We start from the raw sequence: 22,916 nt of genomic DNA on the forward strand, positions 1-22,916 counted from the left end.
GCGGCCGGGGACGCAGAGCGACGCGCTCGACCGTCGACCCCGGGTCTGGCGGCCAGGCCCGAGCAATCGGAGGCCGAACGCCGAGCAGGGCGGGGCGGAGCGGGGAGCTGGGCGCGTACGCCGCAGGCCACCCCGCCGCCCGCGCGCCTCTCGCCCGCAGCTCTGCGCTCGGAACTCGCCGAGCCTCGGAACCTGCGGTCTGAAGTGCGTCCTCTCCCGCAGTGTGCGCGCTCTTCACGGGGTCTCCGAGCCCTTTTCCCGAGAGGGTGGGTCGTCGCGCTCTCCTCCGCTAGTCTCCAAGCCCTGCTCCGGAGCTCTCAGGGACCCCATCCCCAGGTCTCCAGGCCCTTGTCAGGGATCGCCAAGCCCTTCCCTTGGGGTCTCAGGGTCCTCCTCCCAGGGTAACAGGGCTCTTCTTGAGGGGTTGCCAAGCTCCTCTCCTGGAGCCTCTGTACCCTGGTCCCGAGGTCTCTGCGGCCTTCTCTGCAGTCTCCAAGCCCTTATCCCAGGGTCTCTTTTTCCTTCCCTGGGGTCTGCAGCACGCCCGGGGGTGCCGGGACCAGCTGGTGCTCAGTACACGCCTGTCTCCCGAAGGCCCCGCTGCCCTTTGATGGCTTTCCATTTCCCTGCAGAGCTTTCCGTCCAGCGCATGACCAGTAAAATCTGAACCGGCCGTGCAGGATCCCTGCGCCTCCGAAGGGGTGAACGGTGAGGTGCATCGTGAGGAGTAGGTCTGGAGAGGGTGAGTAACTTACTGATGAAACGGGGGAAAGAAATGTTCGTGCGCTCATCGGACTGAAGAGCTCTGCCCAGCATTCCTGGCACTGGGGAGACAGTGCGGGCCGGACGCCTTCAGGGGTCGTGGGGGTGTCCACCCAGGTGTTGGGAGTAAGCTTCTCTCTGTAGACTTCGTGCAGGAGGGAATCAGAGCAGGGAGATAAGCGCGCTCACGCCAAGTGAAACACTGACTGCGAAGAGAGGTGTCAGCACTCCCCTTAGCCCGCCATGCGGGAGCAGGAGCGGGGTTTCTCTCTGAATATGAGGGGGTGTTCACACCTCCAGTGCACACTTCTCAGCTTGAAAGCGTGTGAGTCTAGTCTGGAAAATAGATTTGGTTTGTAAGATTTTTAAACAATTCAGCTTTAAAAGTAGTTTTCAGAATGTGTTTTCACAAAACTCATCCACCCATCGGCTGGTAATTTAGGTAATTGCCTTGAGAATTTTGTCATTGAGATTGTTTTGAGTATAATTTTTTTTAAAATTCAAACTGGTTTCTGTGTGTGTCTATTTTATCTTCCCTGCTTTATAATAGACTTCTTAAGGTCAGGGATTTATGAGTCCTTGCACAGAATGAATAGTTTGAATTACTGAGCTGTAAACGTGACCAATATGCAAAGATTTTCTTTCACTTTTCTCATCTAATCCTTTATGTTTTTATAATAGCTGGGGGGCGGGGAGATTGCCCTCTTTCCTAGCTACTTCATTGTCATCCAGACACTCCTTTACTTTAATAGAAGCTAGTCAGCCCTGACGTACTCGTGGCTCATTTGCTTTTCAAATTATCGTGGTCTATTTTAAATCCTAGACAGTTTTCTCTGACCTAGACTAAATTTTTATAGCTTTCTTCTTCCATACAACCAAGCGGAGTTGAGCTCTAGAAGTGTAAATTTTTTTAAAAAAAGATTTTATTTATTTATTCGACAGAGATAGAGACAGCCAGCGAGAGAGGGAACCCAAGCAGGGGAGTGGGAGAGGAAAGCAGGCTCATAGCCAGAGGAGCCTGATGTGGGGCTCGATCCCAGAACGCTGGGATTACGCCCTGAGCCGAAGGCAGGCGCTTAACCGCTGTGCCACCCAGGCGCCCCTAGAAATGTAAATTATTTTTAACGCTCTCGAAAGTAAAACAAAATTAAGGGTACATGTTTTACATGTAGGACATATTGTAGGACACGAAAGATGTTTAGATAAGTCTGCCTGACTGTGCTCACTAGCACAGCATGTACAACTTGAGACAGTCTTTAAAACAAAATTACTTTGCAGTCATTTGCGTTATTATAGATCATAGCCATCTTACGAGGAAACCATAATTAACCATAATTAAATGGCAGAAGTCCCTTTATTTGGACATGAGGTAGACTTCTTGATTCGTTTTCATGTTGGTGAAAGAAGTTTCCTCCCAGTGAATAAAGCAAAACTGGGCGTGTGGGAATGGAAGCACGAGTGGAAGGACAAGGGCTCACAGGGGCTTCTGCCTGTTTATAACTTTGAATTTCCCCACTAGGAAGAAGTGTCCAGACAAGAGACTTTCGTTATACGACTTCATGAAAAATAGTGAAATGTCAGGTTCTTCACCATTTAAGATGCGATTAGTTCATTTGGACCTTAAAGGAGCTCCACCAAAGGTTTCCTATCTCTCTGAGGTAAGAGCACCTTTCCCTCTAAATGAGCTCCCTTGCCTTGGGTTTGGTCTTCAAAGGCGTGAACAGTGTTCTGCAGAAATGCATGCTTAGAGTGCAACCGTGGGGTTCTACACAGGGGACGACGTGGGCAGCAGCGTAGATTCTAAGTTTCCCCCAAATCCCTTCATAAATCAGAGCGGCTGGGATAGCAGAGGGGGGCAGGGGAGAGGGGGAACACAACAAAGGAGACCTACAGCCTCTTTGTTCTGGGCTGAATTGTGTCTCCCAAAAAGATAATGTTCAGATCTGAACTACTCCTACCTGTGAAAGTAACCTCAGTTAGAAATAGGGTCTTTGTGATTATAATCGACGTAAGATGAGGCCATATTGGAGTAGGGTAGCCCTAATCCAATGAGTGATGTCCTCAAAAGAAGAGGGAATTTTAGGGACACCTGGGTGGCTCAGTCGTTAAGCAGCTGCCTTTGGCTCAGGTCATGATCCCAGAGTCCTGAGATTGAGCCCCCTGTCGGGCTCCCTGCTCAGCAGGGAGTCTGCTTCTCCCTCTGCCTGCCACTGCTTCCCCTGCTTGTGTGAGCTCTCTCTCTCTCTGTCAAATAAATATAATCTTAAAAAGAGAGAGAATTTTAGACACAGTGGGGCAGCATGTGAAGACAGAGGCAGAGATTGGAGGGATGTGTCCACAAGCCAGGACTGCCAGCTACACCAGAAGCTGCAAGAGGCAAGGAAGGGTTCTTTCCTGGAGCCTTCAAAGAGAACAGTGCCCTGCCCACACCCTGATTTTTTATTTCTAACCCTAGAACTGGAAGAGAATAAATTGTCTTTGTATTAAGCCACCCAGTTTGTGGTAATTTGTTACAACAGCCCAAGAAAACTAATACACTCTTCACAAAAGTCGGTATGAGGGTATCCCCATGAGTCCCAAAGTGCGAGTGGTATGACATATCACCCATGTGGGATTAGGAACCAGGCAGGAGGTGATGGAGGAAAGAGGAAGGAATTCTGACAGGTCTAAGACCAGAGGACCCAGAAAACAGGCAGGTACAGGTCCTCCATCAAGAGAGGAATGGGGGAGAGGTTTCACTGCCTGCAGTTCGAGAGTGAGTGCAGAGAGACTCAGAAGATGATGCTGGAGAGGCCTGAGGCTCTCAGAAGTACCTTGCAGAAACTTCTAGAAAGACAGAGCCCCACATGAAGAACACAGTGTGGAGGAGAGAATCCCTGGGGAGCTGGACAGGAACGTTTACAGCAAAACAGAGAACAGGTTCAAAGACGGGGAGCGGGGTTGTAGAGGAGGCAGAGGCAGCCTCCGGCCGAAAGACGGACTAGAGCAGAAGAACGGAAGTGAGCAGACGCTGTGGAGCGCGTACCGTTGGGAAATAAAGAAAGAAAAAGAGAATGTCACATGTGAAGAGATAAAAAGCATTCTGACCAATTGAAAGATACAGAAGATAAGCAAAGAAGGTCCAGCTCACCTGCCACTGGAGCCCCTCAGTTATCTGCTCCAGGGTGGCCAACCACCCCAAACCTCGAGGCTTAAGACAGCAGTCTGCCGTTCTTTGTTTCCATGGGCTGGTGGGTGGTTCTGCTGGTCCGCCCTGGACTTCCTCCTGTGTTGGCAGTCCCCTGACAACTAGGACACCTGATGGTCCAAGATGGCCTCATACGCCCAGCAGTCGGCACTGGCTGTCCACTGGGCACCTGTCCTCTCATAGGCGGTCGCAGGGCAGTGCTTGAGAGCGTGGAAGCCAAAGTTTCAAGCCTTCCTGGGCCTCGTGTTACTCTTGGAAAGCAAGTCTAAAGTCAGCCCAGATTCAAGACTGGGAACAGACACCGCCTCCTGATGAGGAAGGCCCTGTATTGTAGCCATGTTTTCAGTTTGCAGCTGTCGCCAAAGAAGAGAACAGAAGCACTGCTGTAGGACAAATGCTCAGAAACTGCAGAAACACGTTCCTGAAATTTAAGCATTCTTGGGTCTGCATGTTGAAAGGGCATACCTGAGGCGCCTGGGTCTTGGTTTCAGCTGAGATCGTGATCTCGTGGGTCATGGGATCGAGCCTGGACTCAGTCTCCGAGTTCTGGGTGGGGAGGTTGCTTGAGACTCTCTCCCTCTGCCCCTCCCCCCACTCATGCACTCTCTCACTCTCTCAAATAATAAATAAATCTTAAAGAAAGGGGGGGCATACCATATACCGAGGATGATAGACACTAAGGCATCTTTTAGTAAATATATCCAACTTTAAAGAAGATGAAAGTGAACAACTCTTGCACGCAGGAGAAAGGCACGAGTTCTGTACGAGGGAAGGGTGATTAGGTCCGCTGCACGCAGGAGAAAGGCACGAGTTCTATACGAGGGAAAGGTGATTAGGTCCGCTGCACGCAGGAGAAAGGCACGAGTTCTGTACGAGGGAAGGGTGATTAGGTCCCCATCAGGTACTTGGACAGCAGCGTTTTGTGACAGAGACAAGGGAGCAACATTTAAGATACTCAAGGATTTTGTGTACAACCAAATTGATCTTCAGGTGAAAGCCACAGGCCCGCTCCCGTGAATGTGCAAGGAGTGAATTTACTCTAGAACAGGCTCAAGGCGCGGCAGCATCAGGGCTGGAGGAACCAAACAGTTGCCGAGAGGCAGTTCTTCCAGCACAGTGCAGAAATGACACGATGGGAAGGTCACCACCGCGCGGCTCCTGTCCTTGCACTGGGTCGTACTGTCAGCGGCGGCCGAGACCATTAGGCGGCATTTCAAGGCGTGGTTCTGGCTGATGCCCCTGAGCCCACTGACCAGCCTGACGTCACTCCGGTGAGGCAGCCAGACTTGTGACTTCTAGAACCATCTGGGAAGTATTCTTGCCAAAGGAATGATGCCTGGACCTAATCACACCTCGTGTCTAACCACCAGCACACACAAGAATAGGAAATAGGTCAATGCTACAGGACATCTTGAGAATACCACCCATCCAATCCAGAATTTGGAAAATATACAAAACAAGCGACTTGGTTTTTTTCAACAAATAAATTCCAAGTTAAAAAAGCAGAGGGGGCTGTTAAATCAGAGAACCTTAACAGAGCCATTCAAACAATGCAGTGTATGAACCTTGACTGGGTTCAAGCAAACTGCACATGAAAAGATTTTGGACACAGAAAAATTTGAGCATGGATGATATTAAAGATTTGGTTGGGTGGGATGATGGTGCTGTGGTTGTGCTTTTGTAAAAAATCTTCATCGGGGATATATTTTGAAGTATTTATATGTGAACGGTTGTGTTGACTGGGATTTGCTTAGAAATATTCCGGAAAAGCAGAAATTAGGTGAAACGATGTTGAGTCTCGACGACAGACGCAGGAGGCTCAGTGCATCACGCCCCCGTGTTTGTGAGCACGCTCGTGCGGATTTGCAGCGAGGACCTTCTCCGTCCCAGCCCCCTGCCCAGCACTGGGCTGGAGTGTGTGTTGGGGACACCTGGGCCGCCTGGCCCCAAAGCCTCCCCACCACCCATGGCACAAAGGATCACCATCAACCCCAACGGCCAAAGCGCCAAACAGGCTGCAGTGGTCAGAGCCACAAGAGGCTGAGACGCAAACCAGAAGTAAAAATGCTGAGGAAATGGGAAAATGCCAAGACGGTTATGTTGCATTGTCTGTATGCCTGACCTGTGTTAGCTCACTCCTTCCCAATCTGCCTGTTTTTGTAATTTGCATTCAACTACGGATTATGAATTATCTACGGGAAGCTTTAGCCCCAGGCTGTTTCCCTCCTCCCATCCAGCTCGCTTCCGAACACCCCCACATTCCTGGGGAAGGAAAGCTTCGACAGACACATCAACAGGAGTGTGAAAATCTTGTGGAACCTGCAGTGACCCTTGTCCGGAAAGAGGTTGCTGTTTCAAATACATGCAGGAAGCCCCTCCGGTGGCACCCAGAGTGTCTCTTTTCCACCCCAGCCTTGCCATCAGACTGGAAGAAAATCTCAATTCTGTAGGGTAGACATGAACCAGTCCTGGAATCCTTGAGAATCGGAACTCACACCCTTTGAAACAAAGGTAGAGGAGGAAGTGGGGGTGAGCACGGAGAGGCCCCGAGAACGCAGCCGGGAGCAGCCACTCCCTGCCATGCCCTCAGCCCTCACCGCCTCCCAGCTAACCACGAGCCTGATCCACAGCCGTTACACAGGTGCAGACCCGCCTGTGCTGAGTGAATGGGTTGCGGTGTTTACAGTTTGGTGTAACACAAAGAACGCGTTCCAGGTTAAATGTTTCCAGGAGGAATGTGAGTATCAACTACAACCCATGTCTACAGGCAGGAAGACAGTCCACACGTGGCACGTCTGTCGCCTTCCTTCAGATAATTGCCTCCTCATAGCATCCCTGTTCCCCCAGGTCTTTCCTCTGTTCCACGCCCTGGGCGCCAACGGGCTCCTCCTCGAGTATGAAGACATGTTTCCCTACGAGGGCCACCTCAGGCTGCTGAGAGCCAAGCACGCATACAGGTATCCCCAGCCACGGAGAAAGCAGATGTGCGGGGCCGCCGGAGGTGTGGGCAGGGAGGCGAGGGTTTGGCAGTGGTGGGGCAGCCCTCTTCTGGCTTTTAAACTCATGTCTTCGTTACAAAAATAAAATACATTTACTGGAAAGAATTTGAAAACATTTGGGGGAGGGAGCAGGATGGGAGGAGGTGAGGGGCAGTAAGGGGAAGGGGACGGTCCTCTTTAAGGCTACAGTTGGGACCCTCATGAGGAGAGCAGAGATTAAAGGGGGGGGTCAGAATCAGTAAAAGCAGGAGTGGCGGCCACGGTGCACCCCAGTTGGCTTCAGAGTTATGGTGTCCATGTAAATCAATAGCTGCCTAAAAGGAAAATGAGCAAAGGACATTTGGGCTGATTCCCCCCCAAAAATGAAAATGGCCAATAAGCATATGATAGTAATAAAGTGAACTAAAACAAGTGAAATACCATTTTGGCTGTCAAATTGGGGAAGGTTTTTAAAAGGTTGTAATGCTCTGTGTTCACAAGGGTGAGAAAAAGCGTACGTCCGGCTGGTGGGCCGCTCTGGAGGGTGGCTCGGCTCTGTGTCCGAACCGCGTGACGGGTTCGTGCCCCACGTGTGTGTCCACAGCGTTAATGCTGCGGTGAGGTTGCTGAGCTTCCGTTCTCTTCGTGCTGCTCTGTTTTTCCTCGTACGGGGAGCGTGTTTTGTTCGTTTGTTTGTTTTTAAGTGGAAGCAAGTGCCAGGGTTCCTGTGAAGCTGGAAAAGGCCTATTTGAAGTCCATGCATTCACAGCACTGGTTAGGAGACATTCAGACAATCACACAGAAACTGGAACTCACTTTCTTCTTGAGATAAATTCACATTCGAAAGCTGGTGCGGGGGCGGGCCGCCAGCCCTTCCCGGGTGCCATCCGCGCCCCCCAGAGCGTTCCCACCCTCAGGCACACTCACGGAGGTCGCTAACCCCCACAGGGATGAGTTCGCCCAGTGTAACCTTGAAGGTCTTTTAAATTTCCTCCGTTGAAGGGGTCACCAGCTTCTCTGTAAAGGGCCAGTCAGTGTTGGCTGTGCAGCCCGCCTGGTCTCTGTCGGGGGATGGGGGGCACGAGCAGCCAGACCTGGACGGCAATGACAATGAGTGGCTGTGGCTGAGTGCCAAAAAAACTACTTGTGGGTCCTGAAATAGGAATTTCATGTAACTTTCACATGTCATAAAATATTTTTCTACTTTTGATTTTTCTCAACCACGTTAAACGGTAGAAACCATTCTTAGGTCATGGGTTATATGAAAACAGGCAGGTGAATTTGTCCTTGGGCCTATCTGCCAACTTCTGTTCTAGAATATGATTTCTTGTATGGCCCAGTTTCTTGTAAAATGACTTCAGCTTCTTCTGGAGTTTAGGTAAGAATAGCTGGTAAAAAGCAAACCATTACTTGAGGACATAACAGAACATCATTTTCCCAAATTCTAGGGTAGGAGCCCTCTCTGAAGCCTTACGAATATCTTTTGAGCTTTTTGGAAATAGTGACCGTACTAGTTTCCCCAGGAGAGTCCCCCCTAGAACCTGACAAGAGAGGGGGAGCATGAATAGGAGTGCAGGTGTGAACAGGAGCTGGTGTGAACAGGGGCTGGTGTGAACAGGCTGGAGTATGATTGGGCTGGTGTGAACAGGACTGGTATGTGAACAGGAGCTGGTGTGAATGGCTGGAGTGAACAGTGGCTGGTGTGAACCTTTGGGTGAATTTTGTGTCCTAGCCCCCCTGAAATCAAAGAGATCCTACATCTGGCTACACTGAACGAGCTAGAGGTCATTCCATTGGTGCAGACATTTGGACACATGGAGGTAAGTGGGAGGAACAGAAGTTACCTGGTGCCCAGGTGTGGGGCTCAGGGGTACACAGGCAGTAGCCAGCCACAGGTGGGGAGCAGCTGTCTCAGAAGCCCCTGCCTTGCAAATGGCCGAAGAGCTCGGAGCTCTAGGTCAGAACAACCTTGTCCAAGAAACAGGGAAGGAGCCAGTGGGGGGGATGCCTGATTCCCATGGAGCCTTGAGGGTCAAGTTGTTTTCCTTTCTAGCTTGTATTCATTACTTAATACTGAAAATATTTTCCCAAGCTGCTGTGTGATCCTCAGAAGTATTTTTCACATCTGCATCTACAGATGGGAAGCAGAGTAAACACAACACTTCATGGCTGCAGGTTCCGTGTTCTCCTCTAAGGGACACCTGCTAGCCCGTCCGCAGCCCCTCCCCCAGGTGTTCAGAGGAGTTGTCTTCACGTCCGGTCACACACCCCTTCCCCTGCTGCGCCGTGTCTGCCACGCTCAGGCCTCCAGCTTTCCTGGTTGACACGCCTTGCTGTGTTCTCTGGGCTCCTCATGTCCCGCCGCCATGGGCTACGGCCCGCAGAGCGTCCCTCCAGGGCCCCGCTGTCCTCCCAGTCACTAGATGTAGCGACAGGTTCTGGTCTGTCTTACTTGACTTGGGCTTTCCGCAGCCCCAGCGGCTCCCTCCCAAACCCCGCACTCTCCCGGCCCCCACTCCTGGGCATGCTGCCACTTCTGCTAGCGGCGTGCCATCCCATTGCTGCTGCTGGACATGGCGGTGGTCCCCACGGCTCCTCTCGGGATCCTCCCTCCTCACGTCACGCGCTCCCTCTCTAGACAGTGCCGTGTCCACTCCTGCTTCCCCTTTGTCCTCCACGACCCCCAGACCCTGGCTTCTCTGCCCCGTTCTGGCACCCCTCACACCCCTGTACCTCGGGCCATTGTGTGGTCCTGCTGCTTTTGCTCCTCTGTCTCGGGTCAGCACCCACCAACCCTCTGCCTCCAGCCTTGTGTGAACTACCACCTGACCTGCAGGAAGGTCCCCCTAACAGTGCCGCTCCGGCCCTTTCTCCCAGTCGTCCCCCCACTCCTGCTCCTCAAGGGGCCCATCTGCTCTCGGAGTGGGTTTGTTTCCTGGAGCCACTGCAGCAAAGGACCTCAACCAGGTGACTTGAAACATGCCGTCTGACAGTTCTGGGGGCTAGAAGGCCAAGGTCGAGGTGTCCTCAGGGTTGGTTCCTTCTGGAGGAAGATCGCTACATGCATTTCCTCGCTATGAGGATGTCCTCTTTGATGAAACAACTGTACAGGTATTTTGCGTCTTTCATCTTCTGAGCTGTTGAGTTCTTAAGTTCTTTTGACGTTCTAGATAAGTCTTCTGTTCGATGTATGATTTGCAGATACTTGCTCCCAATCTGTACTTTATTGTTTCATTCCTTTAGTGTATCTCAAAGGGCAAAAGTCTCTAAGTTTGTTGAGTCTGGTTTCTCAGTTTGGCTTTGATAGATTGTGCTCTTGGTGTCATTTCTGAGAACCCTGCCAGTCACCAGGTCACAAAGACTTTTCCTGTTTCCTTCTAGAGTTCTACATTTACACACTGCCCACTTGCTGTTACGGTCCACGTGTAAGGCGTGAGGTGTCGAGTGCGGTTCATTGTGTTTTGTGTGTAGTACGTGACTGCTTGAGGTGGCCGGTCGTGCCAACACCGCTTACTGGGAGATTATCCTTGCTTCAGAATTTGGAATTGCTTTTGTGCCTTTGTCAAAACTCAGTTGACCTTATTTGTGAGGGTCCGTTTCGGAATTCCTCCGTTCCATTGATCCATGCGTCTGTCTCTTTGTCGGTACCACCTTATCTTGATTATGTAGCTTTACTGTGAATCTTAAATAAAATCAGGTAATAAGATTCCTCCAACTTTATTGTTCTTTTTCAGAGTTTCTTTGTCTATTCTGCTCCCTTTGCTTCTCTCTATATGTTTTAGACTCAGTTTGTTTATATATATATATAAGAAAGCTTGCTGGGATTGGGGCGTCTGGGTGGCTCACTTGGTTAAGCATCTGCCTTCGGCTCAGGTCATGATCTCAGGGTTGTGGGATTTCGGGCTCCCTGCTCAGTGGGTAGTCTGCCTGAGATTCCCTCCCTCTGCCCCTCCCCCCAGCTCATGCTTGCTCCCTCTCAAATAAAATCTTAAAAAAAGAAAGAAACCTTGGTGGGATTTTGATTGAAATTATATTAAATCTGTAAATCAGTTTGGGAAAAATCTACTCTATTCTGTTGGATTTTCCAATCCAGGGACATGGTATGTCAGCCTTTAATTCTGATATTATTTCCCTAAGTCTTTCTTTTCTTGATGCTTTCAAGACTTCCTGTTTGCGTTTGCCTTGTAGCAGTTTGGTTATGACTTCTGGGTTTGAGTTTCTTTCCACTTATCCTGCTTGGGTTTTGTTGAGCTTCTTGGAACCGTAGATTATTTTCACTTTCATGAAGTTTTGGGTCATGTCCTCAAGTGCTTCTGTGCTCCTTCTCTCCCCTCCACCAGGGTTCCCTTCACACACGTTGGTGTGCCTGATGTCGCCCCCAGGCTTCTGAGGCTCTTGGTTCTCTCCTGCCTTTACTCTCTGTTGTTCAGACTGGTAATTCCTGTCCGTCTGTCGTCCCAATCACTGTTCCTTCTGACATGTCACATCTGCTGTGGAGCCCATTTTTCAGTATTATAGTTTCCTGTAATTCTGGGAATATTTTCATGATAGTTTTTTTGCAGTAATCATCTGATAAATCTGTTATCGGGCTTTTTCCCTGAGCCTGGGTTCCACTTTCCAGTTTATTTGCATCTCTCATGGTTTTTGGTTGAAAGTTGGACATTTCAGATCGTATTGAGAATCTGACTTTTTTCCCCTGCGGGTGGTTGTGAATTGCCTGCATTCAGTCTGCAGTCTGTCTCCCCAGCTGTGTGATGCCTCTGTTAGTGTTTTATTCATATTTGTATTTTTGGCCTGGCTTCCTAGGGGCCACCCCTCTGTCTCCATAGCTGGTTGTCAGCCAGCGTCTGGGCAGCGGTGTGCTGTGCCACAGGGGCAGGGGGCACTGGGAGTTCAGCCAGTCCCTCGTCTGCCTTGGCTCTGTGTGTGTGTGGCTCTCAGTCAGCGGGGTGTGAGGAGAGGGTGTGTCTCCTCTGTGGCTCTCCTTTCTGCAGTCACCCATCACATTTCCAGCTGGTGGCAGCTCGATCCGAATGTGAGCGAGCCTGGCTTTTACTTTCTCACTGGGCCCCGGTAGACCTGATGGAAAGAAGGGCCATGAGCCAGCTACAGGCTCGGCCCAGCCCACCAGCGCCCTCTGGGGTGACCTGGAGCCAGAACCAGCCCTTGCTTCGGTTCAACTGCAGGCTCTGTCTCCAGTGTCACCTCCTGTCTCTCCACAGTTTGTGCTGAAGCACAAGGCTCTCGCTCACCTCCGAGAAGTGGCACTCTTCCCTAACACCCTGAACCCCCATGAGGCGGAGTCCCTGGCGCTGGTGGGAGCCATGATCAGCCAGGTCATGGAGCTGCACCCGGGCGCCCGGTGGCTCCATGTCGGCTGTGACGAGGTGGGTCCTTCGATGATGCGTCCATCCCTGAGCCTCGCCTAGCTGGTGTCCCTCCCTGTGCTGCAGCAGCCCCTCTTCCTCACATCAAGGCTCCTTGTCCCACCTTGTGGGGTATTTTCTTACATAGAAAAATAGTTCACGTGCCAAAGGATAGAGAAGAGCTGGCCGAGGAGACGTCCCCCAGTGAGGGCGTCCGTCCCAGCTGACCCGTGACCTCATGCGGGCAAAGCCGTGGGGCCAAGCACAGCAAGGTGCACCCTGCGGGATGGACGAGGGCTGGGCTGTGACCCAAATGGCCATGCTGTCCTCACCCCAGCAGCGGCAGAGCCAGCCCCCACATTGTTTATCTGCTCGCTGGCTGGTGGACACCTTGGTTATTTCTGCCCTTGGGCTGCTGTGTACCCTCAAAGGAAGCCTGGAGTGGAAGTTAGGTCCCGGTGAAGAAGGCAGACCCCCTTCACCAGCTCCTCCGCACGGGCAGCTGCCACTGACATCCTGGCGGACACGGCCGGAGCCGGGTCTCTCCCAAGTGTGTCCGCGGTGAGGCCGGGCAATCCAGGGGCAAACCTGCCCTGTGCTTTCTTCCAGGTCTATTACCTTGGAGAGGGCGAGGCCTCAAGACAGTGGCTGCAGCAGGAGCATAACACCAAAGCAAGGCTGTGTCTGTCCCACATAAAGGCGGTGGCCTGCCACGTGCTGGCCCGGCACCCCACCACGAGGCCCCTGGTGTGGGACGACATGCTGCGGGCCATCCCCGAGGACCAGCTCTCAGGTCAGCATGTGCACCCCCCAGGACTCTGGTGCCGGGAGTGAGGAGGCGAGCGGCTGCTGGGGGCAGACCCTGGGACCCCTGCCCCAGAGCTCTCACTCCAGGCAAACCCCTTGGAGCCACTCTCCAAACTTCCTCACACAAAAACGCCATTCCCCCAGAAGGCATTTGTGAGTCTTAGAGGAGCGCAAAGTGGTAGGTCTGAACCCGAGAGTAGCCACGGGGCCATGATGGCCAGCAGGAGGAGGGGGATGGGGGTGAAACGGTCTTACTGGGCCTTGAGTGTCAGTGCTTCTGGCCGCCTCGGCCCCACAGGACCCTGTGGCCAGCCCTGTAGGGGCCGTGGCTGAAGCTCATGCTGGCTGCTGGCCAAGGAAAGTAGCAGCCCCTCTAGCCCCCCCAGGGTTCACCCTGTCTGAGGCTCTGGGGTGAGACCAGAGACATACCCCGTGGTCCACTCAGAGCCCCAGCCCAGAGTCTGGCCACTGTCCCAGCCTCTGCAAGGCTGGGGTGTCCTTGAGGCAGCCCCAACCCACATGTGGCCATTTGGTTCTAAGATTAGTTAGAATTAAATCCTAGTAGTAGTGTGCCCCTGCCACACGCGGCCCCGGCACCCCCACCACAGCAGGCATGCAGAGCGTGTCCCCTCGCGGGAAGCGCTGACACCCCTGGCCTGGGGGCTCACTTTTCACAGCACTCTCAAAGTTGGCTGATTTCATGGTTGCAACGTTACCATCAAAAACACAGCTGTGTCGAGTCTGTACTTAAAGCCCAGGCGCCCTAAACAAGTCAGCCGTGCTCTGTCATAACGCCAGGACTGGGGGCTGCGGGGGTGTGTCCACACGGCTCCCGGCTCACAGCCGCTCTCCGTCCCCAGCATCGGGGGTGCCGCAGCTGGTGGAGCCTGTGCTCTGGGACTACGGGGCTGACCTGGACATCCACGGCAAAGGTCAGTACCCTGGCCACGGCCCCTGAGACCCTGGAGCCCTGACTGCCCAGCTGGAGGTGTGCAGGGATCTCAGTCCCTTGGTTCATCAGGATCCTGCCGGCTGCCTCTGCCTCCCCGCAGGCCCCTCCCTGAGTGAGCCACGGCCAACTGCGGAGCCCCCCAGCACACATCCTGTCCCGGGTCACTCACGAGATGTCCTGTTCTGTCTGCTAGTTTCCTAACGAGCAGGTGGGCTACGGGCCACCTGCACATGGCAGGCATCCCTTCCTTCTCTCCTGGGATTTCAGTCTGCCCGGAACTAGCCCCGGCGGCTATGGGCTCCCCCTGCTTTCTTGTCTGGACAAGCGCAGTGTCTATCTGGGACAACCCAGGCCCATCACACCACTCACTTTCTCGCCTAGCTCTTCTCATGGAAAAGTACCGAAAGTGTGGCTTTCTCCGGCTGTGGGCTGCCAGCGCCTTCAAGGGGGCCACAGGGGCGAGCCAGGCCCTGACCCCCACTGAGCACCACCTCAGGAACAACATGCAGTGGCTGCAGGTGGCGGCCAGTGGGCCCTCGGACATGCTGCAGGGCATCGTCCTCACTGGCTGGCAGAGGTAAGGCCACGCAGGCCCCGGGAAAGGTCTCGGGCCGACCGGCCCAGGAGCGTCCAAGCAGCTCTGGTTGTCCAGGACAGACCACCCCTCCTTGGCCTGTCCAGTCTGGGCCTCAGCCCTTCCTGGGAAGGGGCCGGTGCTCCTAAGAGGGGAAGAGCCTGGGTTCCTAACATCCCCTCAGCCGTCCCCCAAACTTTGCAGAGGGGATACCACTCAGGGTGTCCAGGGCCACGACACACTCTGGTCCTCCCGGCCCCCTCAGCAGCCTCGCCTGCAGAGCCACAGATAACTTGTCTCACACACGGCGGTCATGAGGACAGATTTCGTCCGTTAGGATTTCACACCATTTGAAAGTAGAGCTGCAAGTGAACCCCTGCTCCTGGCCAAGTCCTAGCCACAGGTCCATGCCTGCGATTGGGAGAGCAGAGGGGGAGGCAGCCGGAGGCCCTGCCCAGGCCCTGCTGACCCTCAGGTCTCCCCAAGCGGAGTCAGAGAACTTACTAAGAATTTCATGGTGCGGAGCACAGAGCAGTAAGCCCCAGGCAGGGCCTCTGGGTGGGACATTTCCAGCGGTAGCAGCCAGCTCTGCAGGAGTGTCTCGAGGCCTGTCCCGTGTACCCGGGAGAGCGTGCGAGCATCTGCTGTGCGCGGAGCTGAGTGGCCCTCTCCCGTGGACGTAGGTACGACCACTTCTCCGTGCTGTGCGAGTTGCTGCCCGTGGGAATCCCATCCCTGGCCGTCTGCCTGCAGTCGCTCCTACACGGTACGGTCCCCTGCTCCTCCCAGGCGGCATGGAGCCGAGCACCTGATGCCCTCGGCGGCACCTCCTTGAAGCTGGACGCTGGTCTTGCTCACCAGGCCTCTCTCTCCAGAGGCCCTCTGACCACCTCCGTGTGCGTTTGGTTGCAGGAGGTTTTGCTGAAGGTGTTAAAGCAAAAGTGGAGAACTTTCTCGGGATTTCAAACCTAGAAATAACTGATTTTATAAGGTAACTCCCCACCCCCAGCCCTGCCTCTCCCCTCACATTTGGACCCCCATCTCAGCACAGCGGCTCTCCGTGCAGTGAGGGGGCCGGCACCTTCCCTGGCAGCGACATCCTGGCCCTCGTCACGCACGTCAGCCTCCACCTGCGCAGCTCCGTGGACACGCTTCTGGAGAGGGACAGGTGAGTGGGCAGGGGGCTGAGCCCCACCCCATACTCCCAACAGGACAGGGTGAGGGTGGCCTGTCCTATACAAAGACTTTCTGGGGGGAACCAGCTTTTAAAAATTTCTACCAGACTAAGTTTTTTCAAAGGCATTGTCTTAAAATCACGCAGAGACTGCCCTGCTAGCGGCAGTGGGCCCACCCGCGTGTGTGGTCTCCCCCCGCCCCAGGTACGTGACGGGCTGGTTCAGCCCCTACCACCGCAGGCAGAAGCTCATCCACCCGGTCATGGTCCAGCACATCCAGCCCCAGGCGCTCAGGTTAGTTGGCCCTCTCCTGGCGGTGCCAACCCCCAGGGCCGTACGTTCTCTGTGGCTACTGGCTTTGAACCCAGACAAGCTTTCTAGGTAGTGCAGCCATGAATTCCTAGGTGAATCAGTTGAGCTGTAAGCATTAGAGAAGCCAGGCCATTCCTAGCCTAAAAGGGTGAGGGGTCACCGAATGCCCCGGGCAGGGTCCGGGGCTCATCCTGGCTGGCCGGCCCTCACTGCTGTTCCCCTGGCTCACGGCTCCCCACTGAATGGAAGATGCTGTCAGACGGTGACAGGTTCACGCATAAAGACAAACCCTGCCAGCCAGTTATAAAGAACACTCCAGCTTCAGATGTTAAAACATAATGACCCACTTATTCCCAGCCATCCTGTGAGGTGGGCACTCACAGCCCTGTTTTATGCATGGGTAAACTGAGGCACAGAACCGTACTACCCGTGGGGTCGTTCAGAATATGAGTGTAGTGCCTAGGCTGTGAGCTGCCACCCAGGGGTGCCCACTGGCCGGGCTCACCGCTGGCTGTGGTGCTCAGCCTCCTGGCCAGGTGGAGCACCTGGGCGCAGCAGCTGGAGGCCGCCCTGCATCGTGTCTTCTATCCCGACGCCGTGGAGGAGTGGCTGGAGGAGAACGTGCAGCCCAGCCTGAGGCGGCTACAGGGTTTGCTGCAGGACCTCAGAGAGGCAGTCAGCCCCAGCCCACACGCGGGTCAGGACCCCTGAGCAGGGGTGGCCAGGCACCCCTGGCCAGCTGCCTCTAGCCCGGTGCCTGCCTCCCACTGTACCTGGCACCACCTGCTACAGGCCGCACCCACGGGGCAGACGGTTCTCGCTGGCAATGACAAGTGGGAAATGTCCAAGGAAGACACACACCGAGGCCTGCTTACTGACCCGCACGTAGAACTTGTTGGCTTGAAATAAAAAGAGTGGGAGCTAGAGCTCATGCTAGTGGGAATCAGACCTCGCTACTACCGTGGGTCCAGCCAGCAGCGGTCAGGCCCACACTGTGGTCCCGAGACCCTCCTCACCCTGGGGGCCAAACCAGTCCCTCCACGACCCAGGGCATCCTCCAGTCAGAATGACCACCCCAGGAACCAGTTACAGCATTTTATACTTTATTTTAGAAAAAGGTTCAGATTTTACCACTTAAAAACCCAACTTTGGCATGTGCAGATGACTGTATCCCCCTCTGCTAAGAAGGGGGCGGCCCTCCCCGGAGACTGCCCTCCTCACGCAGTGCTCCCTGCTCCCCAGCCATTCCTAGGCACAGCTCCTGAGCACCCGCTCAGAGGTACCCTTGCTGCCCCAGCTGTGTGGGGGTTTCTGCAGCAGCCCTGGGCCCCACAGCCTGCCTGGGTTCTTAAGGGAGCCGCCCTGGTCTAGGCCCTGCATGAGGCCTCCCCCACCCCAGCTGCAGGCCCAGCTGGACAGGGGCTGTCCGTGGGTTGGGGAGGCCTTGGGAGTGGCTGCAGTGCACAGACCAGGTGGGACCCTCAGCATCCACCCTGGGCCCTGCAGACCCTGGACAAGCACCACACTCTAACCACTGAGGACGTTGAGCTAGGGAAGGGCTGCAGCACGTGGGGCGGGGCCCACTAGGATTCCCAGAGATAACACACCAGTGTGGGCATCCTCCTGGCATCCTTGGAGCCTGACCCAGCTGCTGGCCCTGTACATACCTGCTGAAGCCTTGCTCTCACTAGGGTGTCCAACTGCAGGGGGAGCCGGTGCTGGTGAACCTCCCTGCCCATCCCAGGGAACCTGGGCATCCCTTCCATTTCAGAGACCTAATCCCTACACAGCTGGTGGGCAGTGGGGGTGCGTGTGTCCTCACGTCCCAACCACACTGCCCAGTCTGGGGCCAACCATCTGATGCCAGGAGGAAGCCGCTCAGAGCCTGCAGAGAAGGTCCAGCCTGTGGTTTTGCTCAGAGGGCAGAAGCAAGCAGCAGGAATGGCTGAGGGTCCCACCCTGGGGCTGCCAGGGACACAGCCAGGTGCTGCAGGAAGACTTGCTGGTGGCCCATCAGGCCCACCAGGGCGCCATGGGCTCTGTGGGCATTAGCTCTGGCTTCCTGGGCCATCAGCCTCACTGTCACTGCTCTGAGACAGCTCCACGGGACTCTCCAAGCCGTGCAGTTCCAGGAAGGTGGCAATAAGCTTGGCGATGGCTTCCACGTCACTGGGCCAGGCCAACAATAGGAGGAAGGGCAGGTTACCAGGGAAGAGGTGCCCGCTGCCCTGAGGCAGCCAGAAAGACCACACCATTCTGCTGCTGCACTGCCCACCCACCTCCAGCACCCCCAGGGTTCCCCTCCAGGACACGTTGCCTTCTGTTCTGGTCCCCACCTCACCTGACCCCCGCCCAGCCCTCTGTCCTCACGGAGACCTCTCATGTCCCCATCCCCTCTGTCCCTGTGGGGACTCCCAACATTCCCCTAGTGGGAGTAGCAGGCCACATTCCTCCCAAGTCCTCCCTGGGCCCAGCCATGCAGCCCACTGTGGGGGCCACCTGATGGGGGTTGCGGGGCACAGGCAGCCAGCTGTGGCCAATCAGGTCATCTGCCCGAGCTTACCTGCGGTGGCCCATGACACCATTCTGGGTGAGGGGGTGGGAGAAGCCAGTCACAAACCGCAGCACCACCACGTAGCCCTTCCCGAAATACCGGATTTTCTCCTCCTCCACGTTCACATCCCGGATGTCATTCAGCAGGACAACCACTGCAGGTGGGGGCTGGTCAGTGGTGCCCCCCCCCGCCCCCACTCCTTGCCTGCCCCTCCCGCCTACATGCTGGGCACAGCCACGTTGGGGCCACTCTCCAGAGGACGGCATCACGGGTCAGTGACCACAGCACAGGCTAGTGCAGGGAGCGCCGTCTGGGTGAGGAGGGGCCTCCGGCACACCCGTGGTCACCTTGGAAGGCCTGCCCATGCTCTCAGCTCTTTCTGTTTCATCTTCCCCCAACTGCTGAAAAATGCCTTCCTGGTGCCTAATGGCCGGACACTGAACTAGAGGCTGCCTGGCAGCGTCCAGGGGCACCCGGTGTCACCCAGGGGCCAGCTCGGACCCACCCCATTTCTAGGCCTCAGGCCTGGTCTCTGCAGTCTCGCTCACCACCCTCCGCCAAGTCTGGAATGACCAGCCTCCTGCCACACCCTGTGTCCCGTACACTCTGCACACCTCACCTTGGTCGTGGCCAGCTCTGAAAAGAGTCAGCAGCTTCCTGTACAAGCTGAATGTCTTCAGAACAACCTGCCCGGTGCTCTTGTTGAAGACAGCTTCCTGGAAAACCAGCCAGAGGGAATCACCCGGCTGCCAGCCTGTGTGTGTGCAAGCCAGCCACGCAAGGAACTTCCAGACGGGGGCCGGGACTCGCCAGAGCAGACATTCCAGAAGACGCCCAGCCCTGACAGCCAAGTGCTGCTCTGCCAGAGCCAAACAACTACAGCCAGACCCTCTCAGGCTCCTGTCTGTTGGAGCACGGGGCTAGGGGGTATAGAGAGAAAGAGGAGCGGCAAAGCAGGTGGTCTCCCCAAGCAAAAGAGAAGTACAGCAGCTGAGGTCATCAAACAGGAATGGAGGTCAGAGTTGGCAGGTCAGAGAGCACCAGGGTCCTGTGGTTCCTCATGAAGGGGACCAACGCACAGGGAGGAGTGCTGGTCACCAAGCGAGACAGACTGGCCCTCATTCTATTCTGTGCTATGGCAACACTAGGGAGTAAAAAATTTTAGTGGAAACAGTCATGAAGAGCTTCCAGGAGAAAAACAGCTTCAGAAGATTGCTCTGCCCAGAAACCACTAAGCTAAACTTTAGGACAGGGGGCGTGTGAGGCCCCAGAGCCTTTCCTCCTGCTGTGATTCCCACTGCACCCTCACGTCCTCGCCTGTGCTGCCTTACCTCCCAGTCCTCCAGGTTCTGCACGGCCACGAACAGGCAGCCCGTGACATAGAAGAGCTTCCAGCCCAGACTATCTGAGGAGCAAACACAGCATGCAGCCAGGTGAGGGTCAGCAGCAGAGGGGCAAAGGACGACATGCCATGGAGGCGCCCTCCCCACTGAACCTGGGCAGGGTGGCCTCTGGGGGCTGGCTGACCCCGGCCCGGAGCGGCCACCCAACACTGCTGGCCCTGCCTGTCACGCAGAACCATGTGTGAAATGCCCGGCCAGCTCTGCATGCCCTCTGCTCTCCCTCCAGTGTCTGCTGGAGACAGGAGTCAGGGCTGACCCTGTGACAGTGGACGGGGAGGAACTTGCTGGGGTGTCTGGAAGTGTGGCTCAGCCTGCAACAGAGCCTCAGGCAAATACAAGAGAGCACCTTTTTGAAGAATGTGTCCTGACATGGGAAAGTGCTTCAGATACAAGCAGGGAAAAGAACAGGCTGCATGGGACAAGCATATTAGAAAGGACACACCAGTGCACGGAGCTGGGGCTGCACCCACAAGCCAAGAGGCAGAGGCACCGGTGGCCCCACAGGCTGGGCCTCGGTGAGCACCACAAATGGCAGGTTCCCTCTCTTCCCTATTTCCCAAACGGCCCAGGAAGTTACTGTGGGAGGGGAAGGAGATGATGCACCTCACCTCCACTGTAGTAGGCAGCAGCCAGGCCAATCGACAAGATTCCTGCAAAGACAAAAGAAAGCAAGTGCCTCCCTATTGGGCCCTTCCTCCCAGGAGCCACATGCCAGCAGGTCCTTCCCGGTGCCAGGGATGGCTAGGGGCGGGGAGCAGGGGGACAGAAAACCACCAGGCTCAGAAAAGGGGGAAACCGCCAGCAAGTGAACTCAGAAACATGGCAAATACCATTCACAGTATTCCCTGAATATGTTCCTCTACCCAAGGTTCCAGAGCTGACTGGGGACCAGACAGAGGAGCCAGACAGCAAGGGTTTTGCTCCCAACAGCACGTGGTGTAGAATGAACACAAGATGTATGTAAAGAATCACAACGTGGCACAACAGGCAGGCGGACACGTGCAGGGTCACTGGAAAGATGGACCAGAGACGGGCTGCTGAAGGCACAGCCACGCCACTCTTCAGCCGTCCGATCCCATCAGCACCTCGCAGCTGCCCCTCCAGTGCAGGACCCTCCGATGGACAGTGAAAGGGACAGAGGAAAAATGTGAATGAGCTGTGGCCCATCACGCGAGCTGCTAACACCCACCTGCAACCAAGTGTAGGAAAGCAAGTAAAGGGGAATACCAGGACCTCAGAAGAACGTGCACAGTATTAATGGTAAGATGGTACATGATGAAAAAGGACAGATCCTCTGTAAAAGCATGCAGGTAGAGCAAAAGCTGTGCACACAGGATAAAAACCAAAACGATACAAAGTAACAAAACAATTGCTATACTTGGGGGTAACAGAACAGAGAACAGTTTCATTTTCATCTTCTTTTAAGTTAGATTTCTAATCTGGGGGGAAATACGGAAATCCTTACCAACAAGCAAAGACCAGGACCTGATGCCCGGAGCCCTCTTCAGATGGAGGCAGGAGCTGGTGCGTGACTCCACCTGCATGTACATCCCTGGACTGAGCGTGCACCACTCTCCGCGAGAGACAGGGGCTGAGGAAGGGCAGAACACACCACAATGGAGTCCTCACGCCAGTGCCTGCACACAAGCGCCCAGCTCCTCACCAGCCTGTGAGCCAGGCAGCTTGTGTCCACCGGGGTGTCTGCAGTCCCCCCCGGAGACCTTTCCTCTGCGAGGCCCTTCTCTGCTCAGTTATGCTGACTGCACGGGGGCTACTTGCCCAGCTCAGTACTCGCAAAGCGTCAACGAGCACTTGACCATCAACTGTCCCCTCCTACCTGGAAACCGCAGTCCTCGGAAGCCGTTAGCCCTCAGCGGCATTCAAGCTTCCGACACCCTAGCAGAACCTATCACAATGCCCTCATTTCCCTGTGCTGGCCTCCACCAAGAAAGGGAACTGAAAGTCTCATCGTGGTTTGAGTCTCCTCCGGCCGCTGGGACAACAGGCTACGCGCGGCGGAGGGTCCGGGGGCGCACAGCACCTGCCGAACGCACGCTGCCCCACGGACGGCAACACATGCAGAACGCGGCGGGGGCACCCAGCTCTGGGGCGCTCTCCAGATACTGCCGTGCAGTCAACGCAAACGGATGACAATAAAGGGCGGGTTCCATTGATACACACGAGTCCCGGGTCTTGGTCCACCACCCGGCTACCCGCGACGGAGGCGGGCGGGGTCACGCGGATGAGGGGCTCCGCGGTGTCTGAACCCGCCCGACCCCTCAGCCAGGCCCCGCGCGCCCGGCCCGCTTCCCGCGGCTCTGGGACGCCCCGACCGACGCGTCGCCCGCCCGGGCCGCCCGCCGCCCACCCGCGACGGAGGCCCGACCCCGTGCCTACCGAGCACTCGACCCGGCGGACGCGGGCGCAGAGCCGGGACCTGTGGCNGGCAGGCGGCCGGCCGCCGACTTCCGGGGTTGGGGGCGGGACGGCTGACTTCCGGGCTCTGCGCGGCGGGCGGGGCCGACTTCCGGGGGGTTAGGACGGGGCCGTGGCTGACTTCCGGGCTCCAGGGAGTGAGCGGGGCCAACTTCCGGGGCGGGAGCGGGACGGGGCTGGAGCGGGACCTTAAGGCGGGAGAGTATGTGGCTCCCGAGTATCCTGGGCGTTGTGGGGCGTCAGCTAGCAAATACGGGCAAGAAACAGGTGGGCTGTGCTGGTGACGGCCACGGTTAACAACCCTAGAAAGTCTGTAAAGGTTAATTACGTCTCAAAAAACTCCCGCTTAAAATGTGGGTAGAAGGGGCGCCTGGGTGGCTCAGTCGGTTAGGCGCCTTCCTTCAGCTCAG

The 22,916-nt window shown here is 55.5% G+C and overlaps 2 protein-coding genes across 5 annotated transcripts; one reads left to right on the forward strand and one right to left on the reverse strand.

Annotated features, from left to right (window-relative positions):
- The first annotated feature begins 12 nt into the window (after positions 1-12).
- Positions 13-17,039, forward strand: HEXD (hexosaminidase D). 4 transcript variants are annotated; one of them, XM_019807160.2, is made up of 14 exons: positions 13-266; positions 633-742; positions 2,282-2,420; positions 6,780-6,906; positions 8,660-8,747; positions 12,150-12,314; positions 12,903-13,086; positions 13,961-14,032; positions 14,434-14,629; positions 15,310-15,392; positions 15,539-15,617; positions 15,693-15,794; positions 16,006-16,095; positions 16,638-17,039. In XM_019807160.2, the coding sequence occupies exons 4-14, from the start codon at positions 6,854-6,856 to the stop codon at positions 16,822-16,824; spliced, it is 1,299 nt and encodes a 432-aa protein (XP_019662719.1). In that variant the 5' UTR covers positions 13-266; positions 633-742; positions 2,282-2,420; positions 6,780-6,853; the 3' UTR covers positions 16,825-17,039. The 4 variants fall into 4 exon arrangements, with proteins under 4 accessions (XP_019662719.1, XP_019662718.1, XP_034500302.1 ...); XM_019807159.2 differs by having other exon boundaries at positions 6,797-6,906; XM_034644411.1 differs by lacking the exon at positions 13,961-14,032 and having other exon boundaries at positions 6,797-6,906.
- A 160-nt stretch (positions 17,040-17,199) lies between these two features.
- Positions 17,200-22,592, reverse strand: LOC100463765 (cytochrome b-245 chaperone 1). The gene is made up of 7 exons (XM_034644415.1): positions 22,468-22,592; positions 21,536-21,661; positions 20,679-20,720; positions 19,999-20,072; positions 19,287-19,383; positions 18,677-18,821; positions 17,200-18,282 (listed from the first exon to the last, which is right to left on the reverse strand). The coding sequence occupies exons 2-7, from the start codon at positions 21,618-21,620 to the stop codon at positions 18,162-18,164; spliced, it is 564 nt and encodes a 187-aa protein (XP_034500306.1). The 5' UTR covers positions 21,621-21,661; positions 22,468-22,592; the 3' UTR covers positions 17,200-18,161.
- Positions 22,593-22,916: the final 324 nt, after the last annotated feature.

This window comes from Ailuropoda melanoleuca, chromosome 15, assembly GCF_002007445.2.
Source record: "Ailuropoda melanoleuca isolate Jingjing chromosome 15, ASM200744v2, whole genome shotgun sequence".
NCBI classification, from domain to species: domain Eukaryota; kingdom Metazoa; phylum Chordata; class Mammalia; order Carnivora; family Ursidae; genus Ailuropoda; species Ailuropoda melanoleuca.